At 37.4% G+C, this 23,621-nt stretch overlaps 2 protein-coding genes across 3 annotated transcripts in view; one reads left to right on the top strand and one right to left on the bottom strand.

Moving 5' to 3' along the window:
- Window positions 1-9,079, bottom strand: part of FRRS1 (ferric chelate reductase 1) — a 94,704-nt gene extending 85,625 nt beyond the window's left edge. For both annotated transcript variants that reach the window (XM_060090180.1, XM_060090179.1), the window contains exon 1: window positions 8,885-9,079. The gene's annotated coding sequence lies outside the window, so the exon portion shown is untranslated. The remainder of the gene's footprint in view (window positions 1-8,884) is intronic.
- Window positions 9,007-23,621, top strand: part of AGL (amylo-alpha-1, 6-glucosidase, 4-alpha-glucanotransferase) — an 81,524-nt gene continuing 66,909 nt past the window's right edge. Inside the window, exons 1-4 of the mRNA XM_060090178.1 lie at window positions 9,007-9,336; window positions 9,875-10,024; window positions 21,505-21,715; window positions 22,248-22,414. Of these exons, the coding sequence (XP_059946161.1) occupies window positions 9,943-10,024; window positions 21,505-21,715; window positions 22,248-22,414 (460 nt within the window). The 5' untranslated portion in view covers window positions 9,007-9,336; window positions 9,875-9,942. The remainder of the gene's footprint in view (window positions 9,337-9,874; window positions 10,025-21,504; window positions 21,716-22,247; window positions 22,415-23,621) is intronic.

Below are 23,621 nucleotides of genomic sequence, written 5' to 3' on the forward strand. Positions count from 1 at the left end.
AAAGGACAGTCTTTCCAACAAATGATGCTGGGAAAACTATATACCCATATGCAAAAGAATGAAGTTAGACTCTTAACTAATACTACATACAAACACTAATTCAAATTGGATCAAAGACTTAAATGTAAAAGTATATAACTATTAAGTGTACATATAAATATATATATAAACTACAACTATAGTTTATATAACTATAAACTATAGAACTACAAAACCCTTAGAAGAAAACATGGGCATAAAGTTCATGATATTGGATTTGGCAGTGATTTCTTGGATATGACACAAAAGGAACAGATAATAAAAGCAAAAAACAGACAAATTGGACCTCATGAAAATTAAAACTCCTGTGCATCAAAGGACACAATCAACAGAGTAAAAAGGCAATCCATGAAATGGGAGAAAATATTTGCATATCTGTATCTGATAAGGGATTACAATCCAGAATGTATAGAGACCCCAACAACAAAAAACCAAACAATTCAATTCAAAAATTGGCAAAGGACTTGAATAGACAGTTCTTCAGAGAAGATATACAAATGGTCAATAAGCACATGCAAATATGCTCAACATCACTACTCATTAGGGAAGTGCAAATCAAAATCACAATGATGTACCACCTCACACCCAACAGGATCACTGCTATCAAGAAAACAAACAAACAAACAAAAACCCAAGACAAACAAACCAAAAAAAAGACAGAAAATAACAAGTGTTTGCATGGATGCAAACAAACTGGAACACTTATGCACTGTTCATGGGAATGTAAAATGGTAAAGCTGCTGGGGAAAACAGTATGATGTTTCCTCAAAACTAAAAAATAGACTTACCATATGATCCAGCAATTCCACCTCTTAGTACATACCCAAAAGAATTGAAAGCAGGACCTTGAAGAGATATTGGTACGCCCATGTTCCCAGCAGAGGTGTAATCACTCCAACAAAGACTTATGGATGGATGCTTTGGGCCTTGGACCAGGCTGAGAATATTTCATATATTCAAAGGAGTCTGTAGTGAAAGTAAGATTTCAAGGAAGGCTGAGATAGCAGGAAGGGCCTCTAGGCTCTGACCAAGCCAAGAAAGAATGACCAAGAAATTACCAGCTACATACATCAGTAGCTTTTGCCAACAGGATAACCAAGAATAAGATGAGACAGACATACTTCAGGTGATGCCAGTCCCTGCACAATGACCAGTTCAGGGTCATAGAGTTCAACTCTCGCAGTGCAACAAGTTCATGTGAGACCCTGCTCTGTGTGCCAGACACCATCTCAGAAGTAAGCAGAGGAAGGGGGGTTGAAACCATAAAACAATGATTTCAAAGAGACAGAGTTAAAGAGGTTACTTAAATAACTGGATCAGAATTAGTTTTAAAACAGACTAAATTTTTTTTGTTTGTTTTCCATGCCTACCTAGCAGTTGGGGAATGGTAAAGAGATCAGAGCAGTTTGTAAGAATAAAGTATATATGGAAACAACCTAAGTGTCCATCAATGGATGAAGGGATAAAGAAGATATGGTATATATATACAATGGTATATTCTTCAGCCATGAGAAAGAAGGAAATCCTGCCATTTGCAACAATGTCGATGGACTTTGAGGTCATTATGCTGAGAGAAAGACAACTACTGTATGGTATCACTTATATGTAGAATCTAAAAAAGCTGAACTTGTAAAAACAGAGAGTAGAATGGTGGTTACCAGGGGCTGGGGGAAGGGGGAATTGGAGAAATACTGTTTAAGGGTACAAACTTGCAACCAGTAGATAAATCCTGGAGATCTAATGCACAGCACAGGGGTTATAGACAACAATACTGTGTTATAAACTTCAAAGTTGCTGTGAGACTAGATCTTAATTGTTCCCATCACAAAAAAGAAATGAATAAAATATGGACTGTAGTTAAGAATAATGTATCAATATTGGTTCACTAATTGTAACAAATGCATCTTACTATGTTAACAATAGGGGAACATATTGAAACATAGAAACTGGGTATGAAGTAGTCAGGAACTCTGTACTTTCTTTGCAACTATTTTCTTAACTCTAAACTATTCTAAAATATAAAATGTATTAAAAAAATTTTAAAGAATAAAGTATGGTTTTCTTATTGTATCTAAAAAGTGTAAATTGCTTTACAACTTGCCATCCAGAGGCAGAAAACACATACCCTGTCTAAGGGACCCCAGTGGGAAAGGGAGAAAAGGGTAAAGGCAGTTATCATACAACATAACACAACAAAGGATCATAGATCGGGAGCATCTACTCCAGACCCATGGGAGGGAGGGGAAGGCAGGGTAACTGAAGGAACTGTCCTGAGATGACTCTGTCTTAAATTAGCTAGAAAATCCATAGAAGCAAGAAAACAAACTCACTGTTGACACATCCATAGATAAAATAAGCAACATCCAACTTTAATTTATAAAAACTTTATTGATTACCAGGCCATGGGGATAATGTTAGTGCTCTCAGATTTAGAGTTTACTGAACAGAATCACTGAGAATGCAATTGAAATCACATTCTTCCACTATCTGACATTAAGCAAGCTACTTAAACTTGGGGACTCAGTTTCCTTATCTTTAAGTTGGGGGTAATGACAGTGTTGTTTTGGGAATTAAATTAGTACATGTAATGGGCTTAGAACAGTGCCTAGTACCTCCTAGATGCTCATTAAATATTACTTGTTATTAGCTATTTATAGGGCATATATTCATTTTCAAAACATCTTATATATTTTATTTTTGCATATCCTTGGAAGAAAGATTACAGTTTAGGAATTGGGCACAAAAGAGGTTAAATGACTTGCATAAATGCCTGAAGAAGAATGCCTTTCCCTAATTCTGTTTTCTTTAAAGAAAGAGCTTCCCTAAACAAACTCCTGGCTTCTCTTTGCTTTTTAACTCACTCCATTCCTGGGGAGGCAGAGTGACTTACCCGGTTGATGAATTTGGGAAGAATAACTGGGTGAGCTTGGCTCACCTCTGCCCTTCTTCCCTTTGGGAATAAACATGAAGCGAGCATGATTACCCCAGTCCTTTGTGACTTGAAGGGAAAGTTGGCCAGTTCTGAAGTTTAGTTTTAGTAAGCTCATTTGGCTGACAGATATAAAGCCGTAGTCTCCCGTTTGTTTTGTTTGTTTGTTTGGCAAGCGAATCATTGATTGATTCACCTCTAAGCTTTCTGACAGAAAACTGTGAGATGTTTGTGAAACACCTCTCAGTGCAGTCAAGCATGTTACATAATCAGTTCTTTCCCCCCCCCCTCCTTGGAGACATTCCTCCTGAGCCTTCCATCCCCCTGCTCCAAACTGTACTGCTTTCTAATAATTAAAGTAAAAAATAAAGTACCATGCAAACTGTGTCAGAGACTACTGGTTATCTGCCAAAATCCATTCTTTCTTTCTGTAATAACAGAACCCGGGTTTTGGCTAGTCTCACTGCTGACTAGATAAAGGTTGCATTTGCATGTACCTTGTGACTAAGTACTGGCTAGTGAGATGCAAGTGGAAATGTGTGGTATTTCCAGGAATTCTTAAAGGTAGGAAAATCACCCTTCTTCTCCTCTTCCTCCATTCTGTTCCCTGAATGTGGATATGATAGCTGGAGCTCTGGCAGCCTTATTGTACTATGATGAGTTCCACATAATAAGAGCAAGGAAGCTGTGAACTAGACAGAGTCTGGCTTCCTGATGATCGTTACAGAGCTGCCATGCCAGCTCTGAATTGCTCACCTCACCTATGGACTTTTATATGAGAGAAAAATAAACCATCTCTAGTTTAAGCCACCATTGTTTTGTTTTTTTCTGTCATATGCAGCTGTAGTCACCCAGACAAACATAGGAAATTAACTTCAAGGTCCTCTTCCTTGTCCTTTCTCCTCAACCAGACTGCCTACTCTAAACCCTCCTATATGGAAACTCTGCAGCCACTATTTTAACAGAAAGTTAAATTTACTTGCAAGGGAAAATGATTTAGCATTAAATTGGAGACCAAATAACTTTTTAAAGATCTAAGAATAAAGAAAAGATCACCACTAAAAATGCCCTCTTGAAGTTCCTCCTATCATGGTTTCCAAGCATTCCACGCACTGCTTTGGGCTAATTTGTTATATCAATGCTTAGGAATTCTTTAATGACTTTTCCTACATTAGCTCTAAGAGCCCAAGATCTTTTGTTCTAATAGAAATACAACTATATTTCCCTCTATATATGTACATCTCAATAAATTTTCAAACAAATATTTACTATATAACAACTAACACTTACTTCATTCTTAGTCTCCACCCTTTCTCAGTTTTGTATAATTTAGGCTGAAAACTTGGACTCTGACTTTGCTCTTTGAATTCGCCTTTATACTTCATGGAGTAAGAGACTTGCGGTGATGTCTTTTGTCTCTGCCATGCCCTGGAATCCTCTTCATCTACTCTGTCTGACGGCCATCTTTGACCCAGCAAAGACAACTAGTCATCACCCCTTCTTTCTTTTTTTAAAATTATTTATTTATTTATTTATTTATTTTATTTATTTAAGCTGTGCCAGGTCTTTGTTGCGGCATGAGGGACCTTTAGCTGCAGCATGTGGACTCTTAGTTGTGGCATGCATGTGGGATCTAGTTCCCCCACCAGGGATCAAACTCAGTCCCCCTGCATTGGGAGCACGGAGTCTCATCCACTGGACCACCAGGGAAGTCCCCATCACCCCTTCTTTTTTAAGGCTATCCTTATTAAAAGCCTAATTTTTGCTAAATGCTAAATGACACTTTTATTTTATTTATTTCTGGCTGCGTTGGGTCTTCGTTGCTGCGTGTGCGCTTTCTCTAGTTGCGGCGAGCTGGGACTACTCTTCCTTGTGGTGAGCGGGCTTCTCATTGTGGTGGCTTCACTTGTTGTGAAGTATGGGCTCTAGGCACACGGGCTCAGTAGTTGTGGCTTGCGGGCTCTAGAGCACAGGCTCAGTAATTGTGGCGTACGGGCTTAGTTGCTCCATGGCATGTGGGATCTTCCTGAACCAGAGCTCAAGCTCGAACTCGTGTCCCCTGCATTGGCAGGCGGATTCTTAACCACTGCACCACCAGGGAAGTCCCCAAATGACACTTTAAATGCTTTCATTATTTCATCTCCTCTTCACATTGACCCCACAAGTGAGGTGATGTTCTCTCCATATTATGGATGAATCAACTGTAATTCAGAGAGATTGAAACTAATCCGAGGTTTGTTTATCTCCAAAGGAGATGTTGTACTCTCTCCTTTTTGAAAAATCACTGTTTTTCTACACCTCTCTGACTTCAATTCTATTTCCTTTCCTATCTTCCCTTCTTCTCCTCACTGGCTATATCTGGATATTTCAAAACACGCAGAATAAATTATTCACCTTAGAAGGGATTTTGCAAACACAGTTCCAAATTTTATAAAATAAAACTATTAATAATATCAGTATACTATTGTTACAAAACAAAATACACAGAAAATACTGTTGAATATAAAAACCAAATAAGGCAGCCCCTCTACTTCAGACCCAGAAGATCACAGAATTGGGACCTAACCATAAATAAGACCCCCAAATAACTCCTTTCCTTTCAGAAAACATTCACATATATACACAAACCTGAAGAAAGCCCCTTCTGACCACAGCCCTTCTCCCACTCCCCAGCTGCATTAATATCAATGTTTCAGAAAACACTAGAGTCTCTGCCAAATAGCTGAGATCATCCATCAGTTGTTCCTCAAGGAGAGTTTTCTCCTAACAACTCCGGAATGAGATTATTGTGTATATATAGCTCGCTGTCACGCACAGGACAGGCACATGACAAATGTTCACCAAAATGAAGGCGGCACATGGCACCACTATTGCCCTAGACTGCAAATTCACTGGCATTCCAAGAACTTTGCAAATAGCATGCCAGTGTCTTTTCTTTTTAAGAAGGATAATATGTTGCTTATAAATTTAATCTTAGAGACACTTCACATTAAATCATAATGTTTTCATTACTTAACATTCTTCACTTTCTTTCACAACATGAAATCTCCCAAATTAAGGCCATTTGGATTAACAAATCTTCTTTTTAAATTTAAGCGTTTGTTTAAGAAGAATTCACTGCTAAAGCAATTCACTTCATCAATCTGTTTTACTTCTTGTACCTGGCTGAAATGCTGGGCACTGAAGTGAGTGTTTTGCTGGAGGAAGGACAGCAGGCAAGTCTAATTTTGGAGCCCTGGTGAAGAGTGATCACCAGGTGGGCTGTGCGATGAGACAGTAATAGGAAAACCTGAAATCCGAAGGGGGTATGGAAAGGAGAGACTGAAGACAAACATAAATGTGGACTGTGTTTCACAACACGGTCAGCGCTGATATTTGTACTTACACAGTACTTAGTATGTATTAGGCACAGTTCTTAGGTCCTTGTTTAATTAATAGTAGGTACTATTTTTATCCCTACTTCACAGTTGGAAAAACCAAAGCGCAAAGAAGTTGAGTATCTTCCAAAGCTTCATAGCTAGTTAGAGGCAGGGCTGGGATTCAAACCCAGGCACCATTTCATAATCATGAATTATTACGACTTTACACAGCATACGTTCTACAGCAGTGGCTCTCAAACTTGTTTTTAACCCTGACCCCCAGGAGGAATACATGACCCAGCATATCAAAACGTAAGTAATAGAAACAGAAGTTTTGTGAAACAATACTTTTATTAGATGTAGTGCATTCAGAGCTTTCTTATTTCATTTTTTAAATTGTTGGTTGCAACAAATAAATCAATTTTACAACCCTTAATGGGTTAAGACTCGCAATTTGAAAAACACTACTTTGGAGACCAGGGCTACAAATGGTACCTCAGTATCTCCACTTGGATGTTTGATGGTCATCTCAAGCAAGTGGACAGTCATCTTCGCTTGCTTATTGACAGTCTATAACAAAACTCCTGAATTTCACCCTCCAATTCTGTTCCTCCCCTTTGCTTCCTCTCTCACTAAATGACAGCTTCTTCTGCACTGTCCACATGCCACATGAAGCTATCAAGCACTTGAAATGTCACTATCAGAATTGAGACATGCTGGAAGTGTAAAATATAAACTAGATTTAGAAGACGATACAAAAAAAGAATCTAAAATACCTCATTAATAACCTTTTATATTGATTGCATGTTGAAATCATGTTTAAGATAGAGTTAAATACAATATATTATTAACATTAATTTCACCTGTTTCTTTTTACTTTTTTTTTTGATGTGGCTACTAGAAGAATTTTAATTACCTATGTGGCATATTATATTTCTGTTGGACAGAAATAATGTCCTGGTTGCTCAGGCTAAAAAACTTTGAATCATCCTTGACTCCTTTCTCTCCACCAGCAGGTGGTGTAGGCTTCACCATTAAAATAGATTCGTAGTTCAACAACTTCTGCTACACACACACACACACCCCACTATCTCTTGCCTGGATAATTGAAATAGCTTCCTAACAGGTCTCCTTGCTTCCTTCCTAACCACACCCTACGGTTTATTTAGCTATTCCCTATAAAGTTGCCGAGTGACCCTTTTAAAAGGTCAGTCGGATTACGTCACTGCTCTGTTCAAAATCCTCCAATGGCTCTTTTCCCCAGAGCAAAAGCGCAAGTCCTTGCGATGGCCTACAAAGCCTTTTAGGCTACTCACCCCTCCCCATCTATCTGTCCTAACTTTTTACCTCTCTCCACTCAGCTACAGTGACCTCTTTGAATTCACCAAGTATGCTCCTACCTCCCAGCCCTTGCACTTCCTGTACCTCTGTGTATAACCCTCTGCCCTGGATATCCTCTACCTTCTTTCTCTGTTTTGGATCAAATGTCAATTTACCAGCAAGTCCTTTACTCATTATTGTACTTAAAACTGCAAACCACCCTCTCCTGATTCTTCCATACTTTCCCTTTCTTGGCTTTATGTCTTATGACCTTTAATTATTGTATGTAATTTACTTATTTAATTTATCTGTCTGCTACCAATCACATGTAGGAGTTCCATGAGGGCAGTGACTTTGTTTCATTGCCGCATTCCCAGCACCTATGTGCCTAGCAAATTGTAGGTGCTCAATAAATGTCAGTTGAATGAATAAACGAGCTGTGAGTTTCCAAACTCAGTTTTGGACCATTTGCAACTAGCCATTCTCAGCAAACTACTGAAACAAGCGAACATTCCAGTATCTTTAGTTTTTAACCCATTATTCTTCTTGGACCTACAGTAATTCCACAGTAAAGAAAGCAAGATTCTTCTCCACACTCCAGACCTTTTGTCCATTTTCTCGTGATCCCTAGGTGCCCTCCAAAGGCCCTGAAAGACGGGCTTTCCTTTTCCCTCAGGCATAAAATCTCCTTAGGCATCTGCACCATGTCTTGAATGTCTGGCCTAAAATATGTGCAGCTATAGCCAATATAGATTCTTAGTCTCAGACGATCTTCAGGTCTACGCGGTGTACATTAGGTGCAACCAGACGTTGTAAACACACGTGTATTTGCCCCTTGGTTGTTCGCAGACTGGCCACACTTCACCCACCTAGTCCTTCCATGTCTATATTCAGGAAGATGGGCCCGCTCTGTGATAGGATTACAAATGTGGACCCCCGAAGGATGGAATGTCTGAGACTGTAGCCAGGCCCCTCATTTTAGACATGGGGAAATCAAGGCTCAGGGAATTTAGGCCAAGAAAACTTAGGGAACGTAACAAAGTCAAAACGAAGACACAAAACATAATGTGGTGAAATGGCACAGGAAGCCAGGTGGCTTGCCTCCTGCCATTCAGCGGGTGCACAAAACGACCCTGTGGTGTAGCTCAACCTAGCTCGCAGCCCCCTACCGCGGCATTTTATGTTCAACCATGAACTCGCAGACTGTGAAAGGAGAGGCACGCCCCAGCCGTCTCACCTCACTCCAGGCGAGAAAAAAGGCAGCCCGCCGCCTGGTCCTCAGCCACCTCCTACACCCGGGCAGTCCGCGACCGGACTCTCGCGAGACTAGCGGTTGGGGCGAGCAGGTGCGGAGATTCCCGGAAGTGGGCGAGGGGACTTGTCAGCTCTCACCCCGGCTGTGTGCTCTCGAGGCCCCGTGGGGATCGAAGGTCTCCTCGGTGACCGGCGCGAGGCGGAGTCACGGAGAAGCTTTCTGCCACTCACACAGCAGCCTAGGCCCTGCCTTGGCTGCCGCCGCCCCTCCCTTTGCCCTTCACGGAGCCCGGCCCTCGTCAGCGGCTTCTTTCTGCGCCTGGGCAGCCTGCCTTTTCCCTTTAACTTTCCTTTGCGTCTCCTCCCCCGACTGTTTTAACACCAGAGTCGCGGGTCCTGCAGTGTCCCAGAAGCCGCACGTATAACTTGCTCGGTGTAAGTGCTAGGAATGCCGCCGGCGTCCCGGGGAAATGCGTTCCTTCTATCTATAGCTCTGTCTGTACGTTCAATGTCCACGGCAGCTATTCTAGGGACAACAACTGCTTCCCTCTGTTCTCATCTCCCCATTGGTGGCTTCCGACCCGAATTTGGGAATGGGGAGATCTCCCACCTGTTATCTTTGAGCAGGCTAATCTCTTGTAAGCAGAAGTGCCATATGAAGTCTTCGAAGCCGGTTGGCTTGGGACTGGGAATTTTACCCCATCCCCCCACACCCAGCTCCAGGCTTTCCAAAACGTATTGATTATGTAAAAATACTTCATTTTTTTTTAACTGTAATTTTTGCTTCGGTCTTGTGCTCGAAGGGAGGAAACAACTATCAATTTGCTTTTTCTGATCTTATTTATAAGATTCATTCTTTCTCGTTGCTCTGCTAGGGTTAAAACACATTTTGAACATGTAAGTGTGGCTGTCAGCCTTAGAGAATCTAAGATACAGTTATTTTCTTTATCTTGATTCCTTTTTTGTTTCGTAGGGGTACCTCATTCGATTTCGGAGTTCTTTTCATTCTTCTGAAAGATTTCAAATCCTCAAGAAGCCAAAATGGGACACAGTAAACAGATTAGGATTTTACTTCTGAACGAAATGGAAAAGCTGGAAAACACCCTCTTCAGACTTGAACAAGGTCAGTAGTAAGTCATTTGATTAGCTCTGTGTCTTTTACATTTTTAATTCATAGTCATGTTAAAATTTCTTTTAACTTTTAACTTTTAGACATCATTTCCAAGGAGCTTTCTAAACCTGATTTGTGCAGACGTTGCTGTGTTCTAAAAAATATCACTAATGAAAGTGGATTTTAGTTGAAAATGTTTTATTTATATCTGTCATGTTGGAATGAGGATAAAATTGTTCACTTTACTTTGCATTCTAACTTGCACTTAAGACAGAAGTTGCATTTATAATCGGAAGATTGACCATATTATTTCCATTAGCATTTACTATTAAAACTTGGGAAATTGCTTCATAAGTAATTTTACTTTGGTTATATCTGTAGTTTTGCTTTTTTATAGCTCTCGCTCTTTTCCTTTACCAGACATGTGAATTAGTAAAATAGATCACAGCAAAAAGTAAACTATTATTTATGTTTGTCAAAAGGCTCTCAACTATGGAGAAGGTAAAAAAACTGAAAATATTTTTTTGCTGAAAAAGTGAAATAACTGATCAGGTTGTGTTGAAATATATTTGAGCTGTGATTTAAAAGATCAAATTATATTTCTATAAGACTTATCAAATAGATGCTTTATTTTCTTAGACTATATTTTTCAGCATTGAAAAAACATTTCACACTCATTTATGTTAATATAACTTGTGAAGTAGTCAATAGAAGTTTAGTGTATGAAAAATAAAATAGTCCCCTTTATTATTGTACCAAATGATGTTGAAAGTAGTAATAAACATTTTGAAGAAATTTTTTTTCCCTGAATTTCTCAAGAGCTAAATTATTTTAAAAAATTTCGTCCATCAAATGTGTTTCCTCCATGCCAAATCTTTATCTTCTTCCAACTTCAGCATTTAAGATCACTGAGTGCTTAGTCCATTTTTGGCTTTCCTGACTCTGTAGTTTTCTGGTTTTAATTTTTTTTTTTTTTTTTTTTTTTTGCGGTACGCGGGCCTACTCATGTTGTGGCCTCTCCCATTGCGGAGCACAGGCTCCGGACGCGCAGGCTCAGCGGCCATGGCTCACGGGCCCAGCTGCTCCGCGGCATGTGGGATCTGCCAGGACCGGGGCACGAACGCGTGTCCCCTACATCGGCAGGCGGACTCTCAACCACTGCGCCACCAGGGAAGCCCTGGTTTTAATTTTTTTTCCTACACTCTTAAGTATTCCTGTCAATTTGGTGGTGTCTTTTGCTGAGCTCTCTTTTTCCGCATTTTAATTGTGTATATCTGCAAGGAATCCTTTCTTTTTCTGTTCTCCTGCCCTCAAAGAAGTATACGTTCTCATGGCCTCAGCTGTTGCCTCCATACTGATGACTCCTTTTGGAAGAAAGGCCTTGAGCTTTGCTTGCTTCTTGGAAGCAAGCGAGTATAATGGCACGAGTAGGGAACTAGAATTTTCCTGGCTCTGCTGCTAACAAATTGTTTGACTTTGGGCAAGTCACATTAATTCTAAACATTACTTTATTTGTGATATGAAGGTATTAATTTCTGCTTTTCTACTTTCCTGAGTTTTGAGGCTCAAAATGAATAATAAATGGCTTTAAAGCCCTAAATAGATATAAGGCATTGCTAGGTCGCTATACCTGTCTATTCTCACCATCGATTCTTGGCTTCATCCTAGTATCATGCTATGGAAGAGCCTTAGGATAGCTCCAGTCAGATTTGCTTAAATTTAACATGTCCAAAACCATCTCCTCACAATTCTCAAATCTTCTTTACTTCTCAGCTTCCCTGTTTACTTTTCCATTTTCATAGTTTCCAAGGCTAGAAACTTTGTGCTGTTCTTTGATGATTTTTTCTCTTTAACTGAAGTCTCTTTTTAAGCCCTATAATTTCTTTCCAGATGTCTCCTCTTGCCTGCCTGTCTCTTCCATATGCCTGAATATGGATGCTGAAATAATCTTCTTATGTCATCTCTTCTCTTTTTATTAATTGGTGTTTATAAGGTCAAATTTAAATACCTCTGCCTGGCTTCCAGGACATTCTATAACGTCTATAATCTGCTTTCCTTAGCCAAGATTTTATCTCATTGTTCCTCATTATTAGTATCCTATATCTTTCCAGTTCCCCTGTTAATTCCCTCCCCAGTGGCTTTTCTCATGCTGTTCTTACACCTCCACTCCTGTCAGATTCCTCTATATCTATTAAATCCCTTTACTATCATTTTATGTGTTGCCTCCCTCTCAGCCTTCAGCTAAAATTCCACCTATTCCATGAAACTTTTCCTTAATTTGTTATTATCTCTTTTCCTTGATTTCTGATTCCTCAATGGGCATAGAACAGTTAAGTGCTTAAGGATGTGGCAGTGTCTAAAACCTTATAGTGTCCAACTGGAGTTTAAGATCTGTGAAGATAGAAAGTATTACAAACCTAGTGCAGTGTACAACAGCTAATAAGTCCCTGCTGGTTGATTACTGAAGTGCCAGCTAAAGCTAGCCAGGCTATTTGAAGAGGGAACTCTGAAGGGTTTATAAAATAAGAATATGGTGACTCTGTAACTCTGGTTAAAGCCAGTAAATTCATCCAAATGATATAAATGGGAACATGTCGAATTTTTTTCGTGCAGTAATGATGTCATTGTATTATTTTAGAAGATAATTATACTGTGAAAGATGAAGACAAGGGACATTGGAGACAAGAAATCATGGAGAAGGCTATTTTAAAAACATGTCTGGTTTAACTACATCAGGGTTGAAAAAAAAGGGACAGAGTATGAGACATTTTAAAGTTCATAAGACTTGGTGACCAATTATGTGTAAAGAAAAGCTCCGGCAATTTTTGGTTCTTTCACCAAGCTCTTCTTCATTTTGCCTTTCTTTTCACTTTTCCCTAAGAAATGATTCCTGTGCATTTTCAAGGCTAATATCTCTATAGACTCTTCTAATTTAACAAGTACAAGACAGCATAATTATCTTTTCTAGCCAAATGATAGCCTGTCCCTGTATTTCCTATCTCATTTAGTGGCAAATAATGAATAAAATCATTATTCCCTAAACTTGGAATTCTTCCATTTTTTATATAGGTTGGTCAAATTACAATTTCTATTTTTTTAAAAGAAAATATTTATAAAGGTTCTTTGATTAGGAGTCAAGTTTATATAGATTGAGTGGAGGGAATGGGGTAGAAAAACTTAGTTTACAGTAATAGTTTAATCACTCGTCTTGCCAGTTTAATTGCCTGCAAGAGAGAAATGGCTAATCTGAGTAAAGTATTCCTGGTGTATGAGGAATAAGATAAACATACCATGTGCTGCTGTGCTAAGCTAATTTTAGCAAACTGAGCAATTAATTATGGAAGCTGATACATTCTAGGTATTCTTATGTTTCATTTACTGTATATAAAAATTTTAGTTTCAGGGATATGGATTAGAGGTCTACAGAGTGGCTATATATATATATATATATATATATATATATATACCCTTGGGGGTATGCACTGACCTGTCTAATGGGATATAGAAAGAATAGGATTTATTTCTCTTTCTTTTCTCTCTTTCTTTCTTTCTGTCTACATATCTACCTATCTATTTTTTGATTTTTAAAGTCAACTAAGGGGAATTCCCTGGTGGTCCAGGGGTTAGGGCTCTGTGTTCTCACTGCCAAGGGCCTGGGTTCGATCCCTGGTCGGGGAACTAACAGCCCACAAGCTGCGCAACACTACCAAAAAAAAATTCTTTTTTAATTAAAGTAATTAAATTTTGCTAATATATGAATTGATATTGATGCTCTCAGTTTGTACGTCAGATGCGTTAATAACAAAAAGATATATTCTGAGGAAAGAGGGGAGGTTATAGGTCTAGAAGAGGTTGACAGTCATACTGCCACTGGTTTCCTTGCATTATGTTGCCATGAATTACACTTTTACCTAAACCAGGTTAAGTAGATATACAAGCTATATTATCTTAAATAGTAGCATCTTTACAATACTTTGTAATGAGAGGTAGTGTAACTGTACATGCCTCTTTTACCTCAAGAGGTTGTCAAACTTAAAGATGAGTTAGAAAGTGTTTGAAATTTGCTGTTTGAGTTTTGTCCTTTTCAGAAATGACACACAGCTTTTTCTATAGTATACTTAGAAAATATTATCAGAAAAAATAAACATAGTCTAACTCTGAGGTAAACATAAGTGTGAAAGTAAACTGCTTTTGATGGAAATTGATGCTGTAGAGCAGAGTTCAACACATTTTTTTCCTGTAAAGGTTCAGGTAGCAAGTATTTTCAGCTTTGCAGGCCATATGCTTTCTGTTCCAGCTACTCAGCTCTGCCATTGTACTATGAAAGCAGCCATAGACAATACATAAATAAATGGTGTGACTGTTCCAATAAAACTTTATTTACAGAAAGAGGGTATAGTTTGCCAACCCTTGCTACAGGAAGAGCATTTTGAATATGTATTTTTAGTAACACTTTCATCATATGATTTTACCCATATAAATGAATATCTGCTCACTTTTAAAAGTTGATAACAAAGTTTTCTAATCTGTTTGAAATCTACCAAATAAAGAATTTCAGTTGGTTTTCACACCATCTCTTTAATATATAAAATGGGACATCTTCTCTTCAGCTTGTAAAAGCAATTGATGTATGTCAAGGAAAATATTTATATTTACTAACACATTTCAACAAAAATATCTACATAATTGATGAATGGAATTGAAAAGTTAAGGTCATGGACTAGTAAACATAGCTACCAGGAATTTTATCCATTGGGATTTGGGTATCTTTATGTCGTATTTTTTTTCAAATCTGAGGTCATTAAATCAAGTATCAAAATAAATAGGACTTGGAATCTTTAAATTACTTTATCAGACAATATTAAACCAAGACTTTTAAAATTAATGAAATTTATTTAATCACATTACTTTCATGACAGATATTACCAATATTAACTTTTAGTGAGAGCCAAAAGATTTGTTCCAATAATTAGTAAATAAAATTAATTATTTAAAATATTGTTTATTTTATTTACATCTTATTTTTGTGTTTTATAAATTACATGATCTATTAAATTATCATATACATATATTATATAAATAAATATTCATATTTGGAGACTACTTGTCATTTTTTTTCTGAAGGTAGACCACTGATCCAAATACTGTTTTAGAGGTTTTGGATGAGTTTCAACCTTTGTTCTACAAGTTCTCTGAATCCTTGTGTAATTATAAAAACAATATTTGTATAAGCTGAACAAGGGACAGGTTATTTAGTTGTGCTCAGATGGCTAATCTCTGATATTTGTACTGTTCAAAATGGCACCATTACTTCTGTAATAAATTTAATCATTCTTGCAAATATAAATATTTATAGTTCTCACAGTCACTTAAGTATTAAAACTTTACATTTTAATTCTTTGGGCAATTACTTCTCAATCTACCTCTTCATAATTATAGCTCTAATATAAAAATGTTTCCCAATTTTATACCTTTTTATAAATTATAAAAAGATATAAAAAGTTTTTTGCTTATGCTTTTGGTTTCAAAACAAAATTGGGTTTATACTATCTAAACAATTTTGATACCTGCTTACAGTGTCATGGTGTGTGAATTCCACCTCCCTGCTTACTGCCACATTTCAGTCATACTTTTTTCCAGAAAGGATTTGAAAGGACCTATATAGATGCATAAAATATAAGAAAACAGTCAAAGTAATCATGTTATTAAATATCCCTTGATAATATGATTTATAGTGGCTTTATACTATTCCTGCTTACAGAATACCATAATTTGTACCATAATTTAATCATTCCCAATCATTAGATATTTAGTTTGTTGTGAGTTCATTTAATTATAATAAACTGTGATGAACATCCTTATATATAATCTATGTTTATATCACTGGTTAATTCCTCAGAAAATAAATGTCTTTATGAAATTATTGAGCCAAAAATCTAAACTTTATTAATATTCTTAGTATGTTTATGCCAAATTGCTTTATAGAAAAATTTATGCATGTAGCTACTTGGAAAAGAAATTATTAGTTTCACTGTATAGTAAAAGTAAGAAGTAAAAATGAGTCCCTCAATTTTTGCAAAGTTACTTAATAATTACATTTGAATAGTTTGTTTCTTGCTTGCTAAATCCATTTACTGTGAATAAATTTATATCCATATTTTGGTCCAATCCAGGAATATGGTTAGTAGAACTTATCACTAAATTATAATTTTTTCCAGGAATGCCTCGAACTTCCATTCCCTCATATTATATGTATTGCAGTATATAAAACAGCATTCATATTTCTCTAGGCAAATACAGAAGTATTTAATTGGATTAGCATAAATTGGAAGAGTCCAGCATTCTCTTAATGTCTTATACTGATATCTTTTCTTCACAAAGAATATCTTACCCAGTGTTTAATATTGTGGTGAATTTACCACCTGTCAAACATCACTGTGAGAGATTTACTTCTATCAAAGAGCAATTTTAGCCATGACTGAAATATATCTACATGTTCTCTATTTCAGGATTTGCCTTGAACGAAACTGACATTCTTTATATATAAATAAATAGCAGTTCACACTCATTTTTCTGATTCATATCACCACAGCAGGGTTCATTGTAGCTGTCTCCCTTGCTTATTTGTAACATCTTTCTCTGACAGTGAAAAACCTGGCTCTTATCACCTTTGTTTTTGAAAGATATTTTCAACAGGTATAGAATTCTAGGCTGACAGTCTTAATCTTTCAGTACTTTTAAAGATGTTGCTCCACAACCTAAGTGTCCATCAACAGATGAATGGATAAAGAAGATGTGGCACATATATACAATGGAATATTACTCACATAAAAAGAAACGAAATTGAGTTATTTGTAGTGAGGTGGATGGACCTAGAGTCTGTCATACAGAGTGAAGTAAGTCAGAAAGAGAAAAACAAATACCATATGCTAACACATATATATGGAATCTAAAAAAAAAAAAAAAATGGTCATGAAGAACCTAGGGGCAAGATGGGAATAAAGACGCAGACCTACTAGAGAATGGAATTGAGGATATGAGGAGGGGGAAGGGTAAGCTGAGACAAAGTGAGAGAGTGGCATGGACATATATACACTACCAAATATAAAATAGATAGCTAGTGGGAAGCAGCCGCATAGCACAGGGAGATCAGCTCAGTGCTTTGTGACCACGTAGAGGGGTGGGATAGGGAGGGTGGGAGGGAGGGAGATGCAAGAGGGCAGAGATATGGGGATATATGTATATGTATAACTGATTCACTTTGTTATAAAGCAGAAACTAACACACCATTGTAAAGCAATTATACTCCAATAAAGATGTTAAAACAAAAGATGTTGCTCCACTGTCTTCTTGCTTGCATTGTTTCCCATGAGAAATCTGCTGTCATCCTTATCCTTGTTCCTCTGTACATACTTGTGTCTTTTTTCCCCTGTGGCTGCTTATAAGATATTCTCATTTTCACTGGTTTTGAGCAATTTGATTTTGATGTTCTTTGGTGTAATTTTCTTCATATTTCTTGTGTGGGGGATTTGTTGAACTTCTTGGATCTGTAAGTTTGTTGTTTTCACCACATTTGAGAATTTTTTACCCCATTATTTCTTCAAATAATTTATGTCTCCCTTCTTTCTTCTCTCCTTTGAGGACTCTTTATGTTAAGCCACTTGAATTGTCTGATGCACTTTCAAATTTTTAGATTCTTTTTTCTCTCTTTGTTTCTTTTTGCATAGTTTCTATTCCTGTGTCTTGAAATTCACTTATCTTTTTTTCTGCCACGTCTCACCATCCGTTAAATCCATTCTCTGTATTTGTCATCTCAGACACTGTAGTTTTAATCTCTAAAAGTTTGATTTGGATCTTTTTCTTTTGTTTTAGTATTTTCCATGTCTTGACCTAACTTCTTGCACATATGAAATGCAGTTATGATAACTGAAATCCTTCCTTGTCTACTAGTTGAACATCTGTGTCACTCCTGGGTCCGTTTTCATTGATTGATTATTCTCCTTGTTATGGGTTTTGTTTTCCTCCTTCTTCATATGTCTCATAATCTTTGTTTGGATGCCAGACATTATTAATTTTACCTTGTTCGGTGCTGGGTATTTTTGGATTCTTATAAATGTTCTTGGTCTTTGTTCTGGAATGAAGTTACTTGGAAATATTATAGTCTTTTGAGTTTTACTTTTATGATTTGTTAAGCCAGTCTAGAACTTTGCCCTTTCTAAGGCTCATTATTCCCCACTACTGAAGCAAGATCCTTCTGAACTTTCTACCCAGTGCCTCATGAATTATGAATTCTCCCAGTCTAGCTGGTGAAAACAAGCACTGTTCCTGGTCTCAGGTATTTTTCTCAGAGACATTCACTGATCAGTACTCTTCTGAATACTCAAGGGAGACCTTTGGAAGATCTCTGGAGTTCTCTGTGCAGCTTTCTCCTCTTCATCCACAACTCTCGTCTGAAAACTCTAGCTGCCTTCGTCTCCACAGATTCTTAGTTCCATCTCCTCAACACAGGAAGTCAGTTGAGGTCTGCCTGGGTTCCTTCTCCCTGTGCCCCAACCTGGAAGCTCTTTCAAGGTAGTAAGTAGGCAGGGGCAATTGTAGGGCTCATCTTGTTTACTTTCCATCTCTCAGGGATCACTGACTTCTGTTGCCTGATGTCAGGGTCTTGAAAAATCATCATTTCATGTATTTTGTCTGTTTTTTTTTTGTTGTTGGTGGTGGTTTCTTTCTTTTAAGTTTCAGGGAGGGGGGTAAATCCAATCCCTGTTATTCCGTCTTTGCCAGAAGCAGAAGTCTCAGTCCTTTAGGTCTCTGTTTCCTCTGTGTGGAATGCCCTATTCCAGATATCTGTGTGGTCAACTCCCTCACCTCCTCTTTCTGTTTAGCAGTTTTTTCTTGGATGCTGGACATTGTGAATGTTCTGTTTTTATCTCTGGATTTTATTGTCTTGCTTTAATGGAGTGATAAGTTTTATTTTAGAAGTCATTTACATTATTTGTGGATTAGCTTAATCCTTTTGAGGCTTGTGTTTAAGCTTTGATAGGATAGGTTTATAGTAATTTTTACTCTAGGGCTACTTTAACCCTATTACTTAAGACATGACTCTCTTGAATACAACAGGTGTTCAGCAAGGTCTCTTAACTCTGGCTGCTTAAAAATTGTAATGTATCCCAGGCCTGAGTGAGCTCTGAGAATTGCTCAATTTACAGCTCCCACTAGTTGTTCTTTTCCCAGCCTTATGTAGTCAAACCCTACTCATGTACAGTTTAGTATTCAGGCAGACTCAAGATGACTCTAGGTAAATTCCTGGAGCTCTGTCTCTGCATAGCTCCCTTCTTGTCATACTCTGCCCTGAAAATTGCAGTCTCTTCACCCTCCGAAACTCTAATCTCTGTGTCCTCAACTCAGTGAGATTACTATTCCCACTCCCAGTGTCACAGTCCAAAAAGGTCCCCTAGTCTGATAGCTAGAAGGTTCAGAGAAATCATCCTTCTCTCAGGGGTCACAGTCCTCTCTACCTGTTTTTGAGAACAGTTGTTAATGTAGTTCTTTTAGTTTTTCATCAGAGGGCAAGTCCAGTACCAGTTACTCCATTATGATCAGAAGCAGACATCTTCAGAAGGATATTTTTAACACACAAGATAGGTCATGTCACTCCTGCTTAAAAATATTCACTGGCTCATTTCAGTCAGTGGAGAAGCCAAAATACTTACAATGACCTTTAAGACTCTGCATGATCTGGCTCCCCTGTTACCTTTCTTCCCTTATATCCTACTATTCCTCCCACAGCTTATTCCAGTGTAGCCATGCTGACCTTCTTGTTATTTTTGGAACCACCAGGCATGCTTCCATCCTAGGTCCTTTGTGCTCTCTGTTTCCTGTGCTTGGTCAGCACTTTCTCACTATGGCCATGGTGAGCCATGAGGCTAACTCTCTCACTTCTCTCATGCCCTTCAACTTCTCAATAACCATCCTATTTAAAGTTGCTACCGTCTCTTCACCATCACTCCTTTCCCTCCTTTTTCTTACACTGCTCTGATTTTTGTCCCTTAGCATTTATCCCTTTCTGACATACTACTTTTTCTTATTTATTTGTCATGTCCACTGTTTAATGGCTGCCTTACCCCATTAGAACTCAAGCTTCACAAAGGCAGAGATCATTGTCTTTTTTGTTCCTTATTACATCATGAGTGTTCAGTACATCATTTTTTATTACTTTGTTGGATGTTTAATAAATTAAGTATCAAAAATATAAATATTACTATACTTCTTTCTTCTCAAAAAGTTCCTTAAGCTTAAAGATTATAACCAGCAGAACTAAATTTCCCTGCCTTCATCAGTTATTATTGCCCATCATTAATTAAAATGTTACACCCATGTTTAAAATATATATGCCTGAATTTCTAATAGACTTTACTATAGTCAGAATTTTTACATCCTAACAATTATAATCAAGGTTTAAAGTCGGCCTTGAACCAATAAACTTTTTTCTTTCATAGTAAAGTTATAACTGTAATTTGTTAACTTTTTTCCTCTTAGGGCAAAATACTTGTAATACAGTACAGAAATCTCAGGTATATTTTAAAAGAAATAGCCTAACTAAGGCAAAAGTGAGAATGTTTTGGCTTTCAGAATTCCAAGAAAGGCTTAAGTAACTAAACCATGAAGAGTAGGTTTAGGGGCAGTAGCATGCTGGAGTTGCTGGCGTTGTCTCACAAGAGCTGATCATGCATATCTCTTCCCAGTTCCACATTCAGTGATGCCATGTTGGTAGCCTGAGATGGACCATGGTGAGACTTGTTTCCTCCAGAAGTCAGCAAACACTGCAAATTAGGGTTCCTCACCACTCCTACCCGCGTCCCACTCAGCTCCACAAAGCCACTTGTTAACCCTCTATTACCACATCTCTGGAGTTGAGCAGACATCAGGGACAACTGGTATCAGGGGCTCAAATGCCTTTAGAACTGTTAGAAATCTGAATTCTGCCTCTCTAGAGGTTGACTTCTCTCAGGGAAGACTGGCTTGCTCTATCTGGTAAGATAGTGTCCCATGATATCTCCCAACTTTTACGTACTATCAGAGAATCTGATACCACAGAGAAACTCACTTTCTCTGCTGCAGTTTGAAAAATACCAGCGAAAGTGTCTAGTTAGATGCCCACCTCTGAGCAGTTCAGGAAGTGGGACGGAGGTAATCATGGAATGGAATGGAATCATGTAAGAACTTGCATATCCCAAAGTAGCCATGCGACTAGTAATCAGTTTCCAGGAGAAGAAGAGAGGGACAGTACAGAGCAGACAGTGTCTACTGTATGTTAAAATACAAAAATTAAGCTAAATTGAAATGCAAAGTGGTTCCAGAACAGCATTAAATATTTGGAGTTCTTTTAAACATAGTTGAGAAATCATTGTTGTATAATACTTTAAATAAAACATCTTTTTAATATGGTAACTTAAGTCCTGCAATGAGTTTATTAAAATGTGCTTTTTGTTTAGGGTTTGAACTACAGTTCCGATTAGGCCCAACTTTACAGGGAAAAGCAGTTACTGTGTATACAAATTACCCATTTCCTGGAGAAGCATTTAATCGAGAAAAATTCCATTCCCTGGAATGGGAAAATCCAACAGAAAGAGAAGATGATTCTGATAAATACTGTAAACTTAATCTTCAACAAGCTGGATCATTTCAGTATTACTTCCTTCAAGGGTAAGGTGCTCTGTATGTGAAAAAAGTTAATTTATTCTATAACTTGAAGTTATCTAACTTGTAAAAAGTACCATATGAGCCATGGCAGTGCAATTTTTACAGGGCTTTCCTGAGATGCAAATAGAATATGATCCTTCAGTTTCTAGGAAGTAATTGTAAGCTTCATTACATATTCAAAGTATTACTATTATAAAGTAATGGCATAAATACTGTAGTCTTTTCATGCAACCTGATTATAGGATGCTATTTACTTAAGTGCCCTTGTTATTACTGATCTTAGTACACTTATTTTTCCTTAAAGCAATTTTATTAGATATATATGTATATATTGTATTATGTCATTATGTAAAGATTGGAAAAGGATAAAACATGGCTTTTCTATTGTTTTATTGCAACTTTTAAAATGATTTTATGTGCCTGGAAATATATTTTTAAATGGGACAATTTACTTTCCAATTAGAGAGTCAGACTATTAGATGAGAATTATTTTTTCCATCATTAATTGAGAAATTTTTGTTTTGTTTTTCCTTAGAAATGAGAAAAGTGGTGGAGGTTACATAGTTGTGGACCCTATTTTACGTGTTGGTGCTGATAATCATGTGTTACCCTTGGACTGTGTTACTCTCCAGACATTTTTAGCCAAGTGTATGGGACCCTTTGATGAATGGGAAAGCAGACTTAGGGTTGCAAAAGAATCAGGTAATGTCAGCTTTCTTTCTTTTCTTCTTCTTTAAACTAAATGTAATTATCTTCTGTGATACAGATTTCAAAGGCTTTAATTCTTTTAATTTCATTCCTTAGTACATTTAGTAACATAAATAGAACTGTATGAAATTGTTGCTACTTGACCATTTTTAACCTACAAAAATGGCAAATTTTATGGTTCAACTGAATAAATTATGGAACTCTATGACAAAATAAGATTATTATTGTTTCTAAGACTTTACTTTGACATATAAAAATTAGTAAGCTACCAGAATGTGTTGAAAAATGTATTATCATGGACTTCCCTGGTGGCACAGTGGTTAAGAATCTGCCGGCCAATGCAGGGGACATGGATTTGAGTCCTGGTCCAGGAAGATGCCACATGCTTTGCAGCAACTAAGCCTATGCGCCACAACTACTGAGCCTGCGCCCTAGAGCCCACGAGCCACAACTACTGAGCCCGCGTGCGACAACTACTGAAGCCTGTGCTCCTAGAGCCTGTGCTCCTCAACAAGAGAAGCCACCGCAATGAGAATCCCTTGCACTGCAATGAAGAGTAACCTCCGCTCTCCACACCTAGGGAAAGCCCTCACACAGCAATGAAGACCCAACGCAGCCAAAAATAAATAAATAAAATATATTATCATTATATATAATTTTAATTCAACAAGCCTTGATTAATGGCCTTCCATGTGGAAGTCATGTGCTGCCATACATACCAAGAGTAAAATGAAACTTAAGGTGTATTTTACTCTTAAGTAAAGGGTAATGTTAATTTTCTACTTTCGACTTAAACATAGAGTGAAGAAAGAAATGAGAAGTTCACTGACATAACTAAAACAGAATACAAGTACTATAGAACATTAAAACTAGGAGAAAGATGTACTGATATACTTGCATAGGATATATTTTCTACATATAAATATATCAATTCAAGAAATATAAATTGAACCCCTAATAGTAACTAGGCATTGTGTGTGATTTTTTTCAAATACATCATCTCATTATCCCTATCTTGCATATGAGGACACTGATAATCTTGAAAGATTTAAGTAGACTTGCTTGAAGTCACTTGTGGTACAGCTAGGATTTAAACCCAAGTCTTTAACCCCTTCTCTGGTAGCATGATTGCCTTGCCATTTAGAATTCCTTATGGAAGTTTAACCTTACATTTTGCTTAGTTTTAGGTATGTTTTTTCTT

This window comes from Mesoplodon densirostris, chromosome 2 (assembly GCF_025265405.1).
Source record: "Mesoplodon densirostris isolate mMesDen1 chromosome 2, mMesDen1 primary haplotype, whole genome shotgun sequence".
NCBI classification, from domain to species: Eukaryota; Metazoa; Chordata; class Mammalia; order Artiodactyla; family Ziphiidae; genus Mesoplodon; species Mesoplodon densirostris.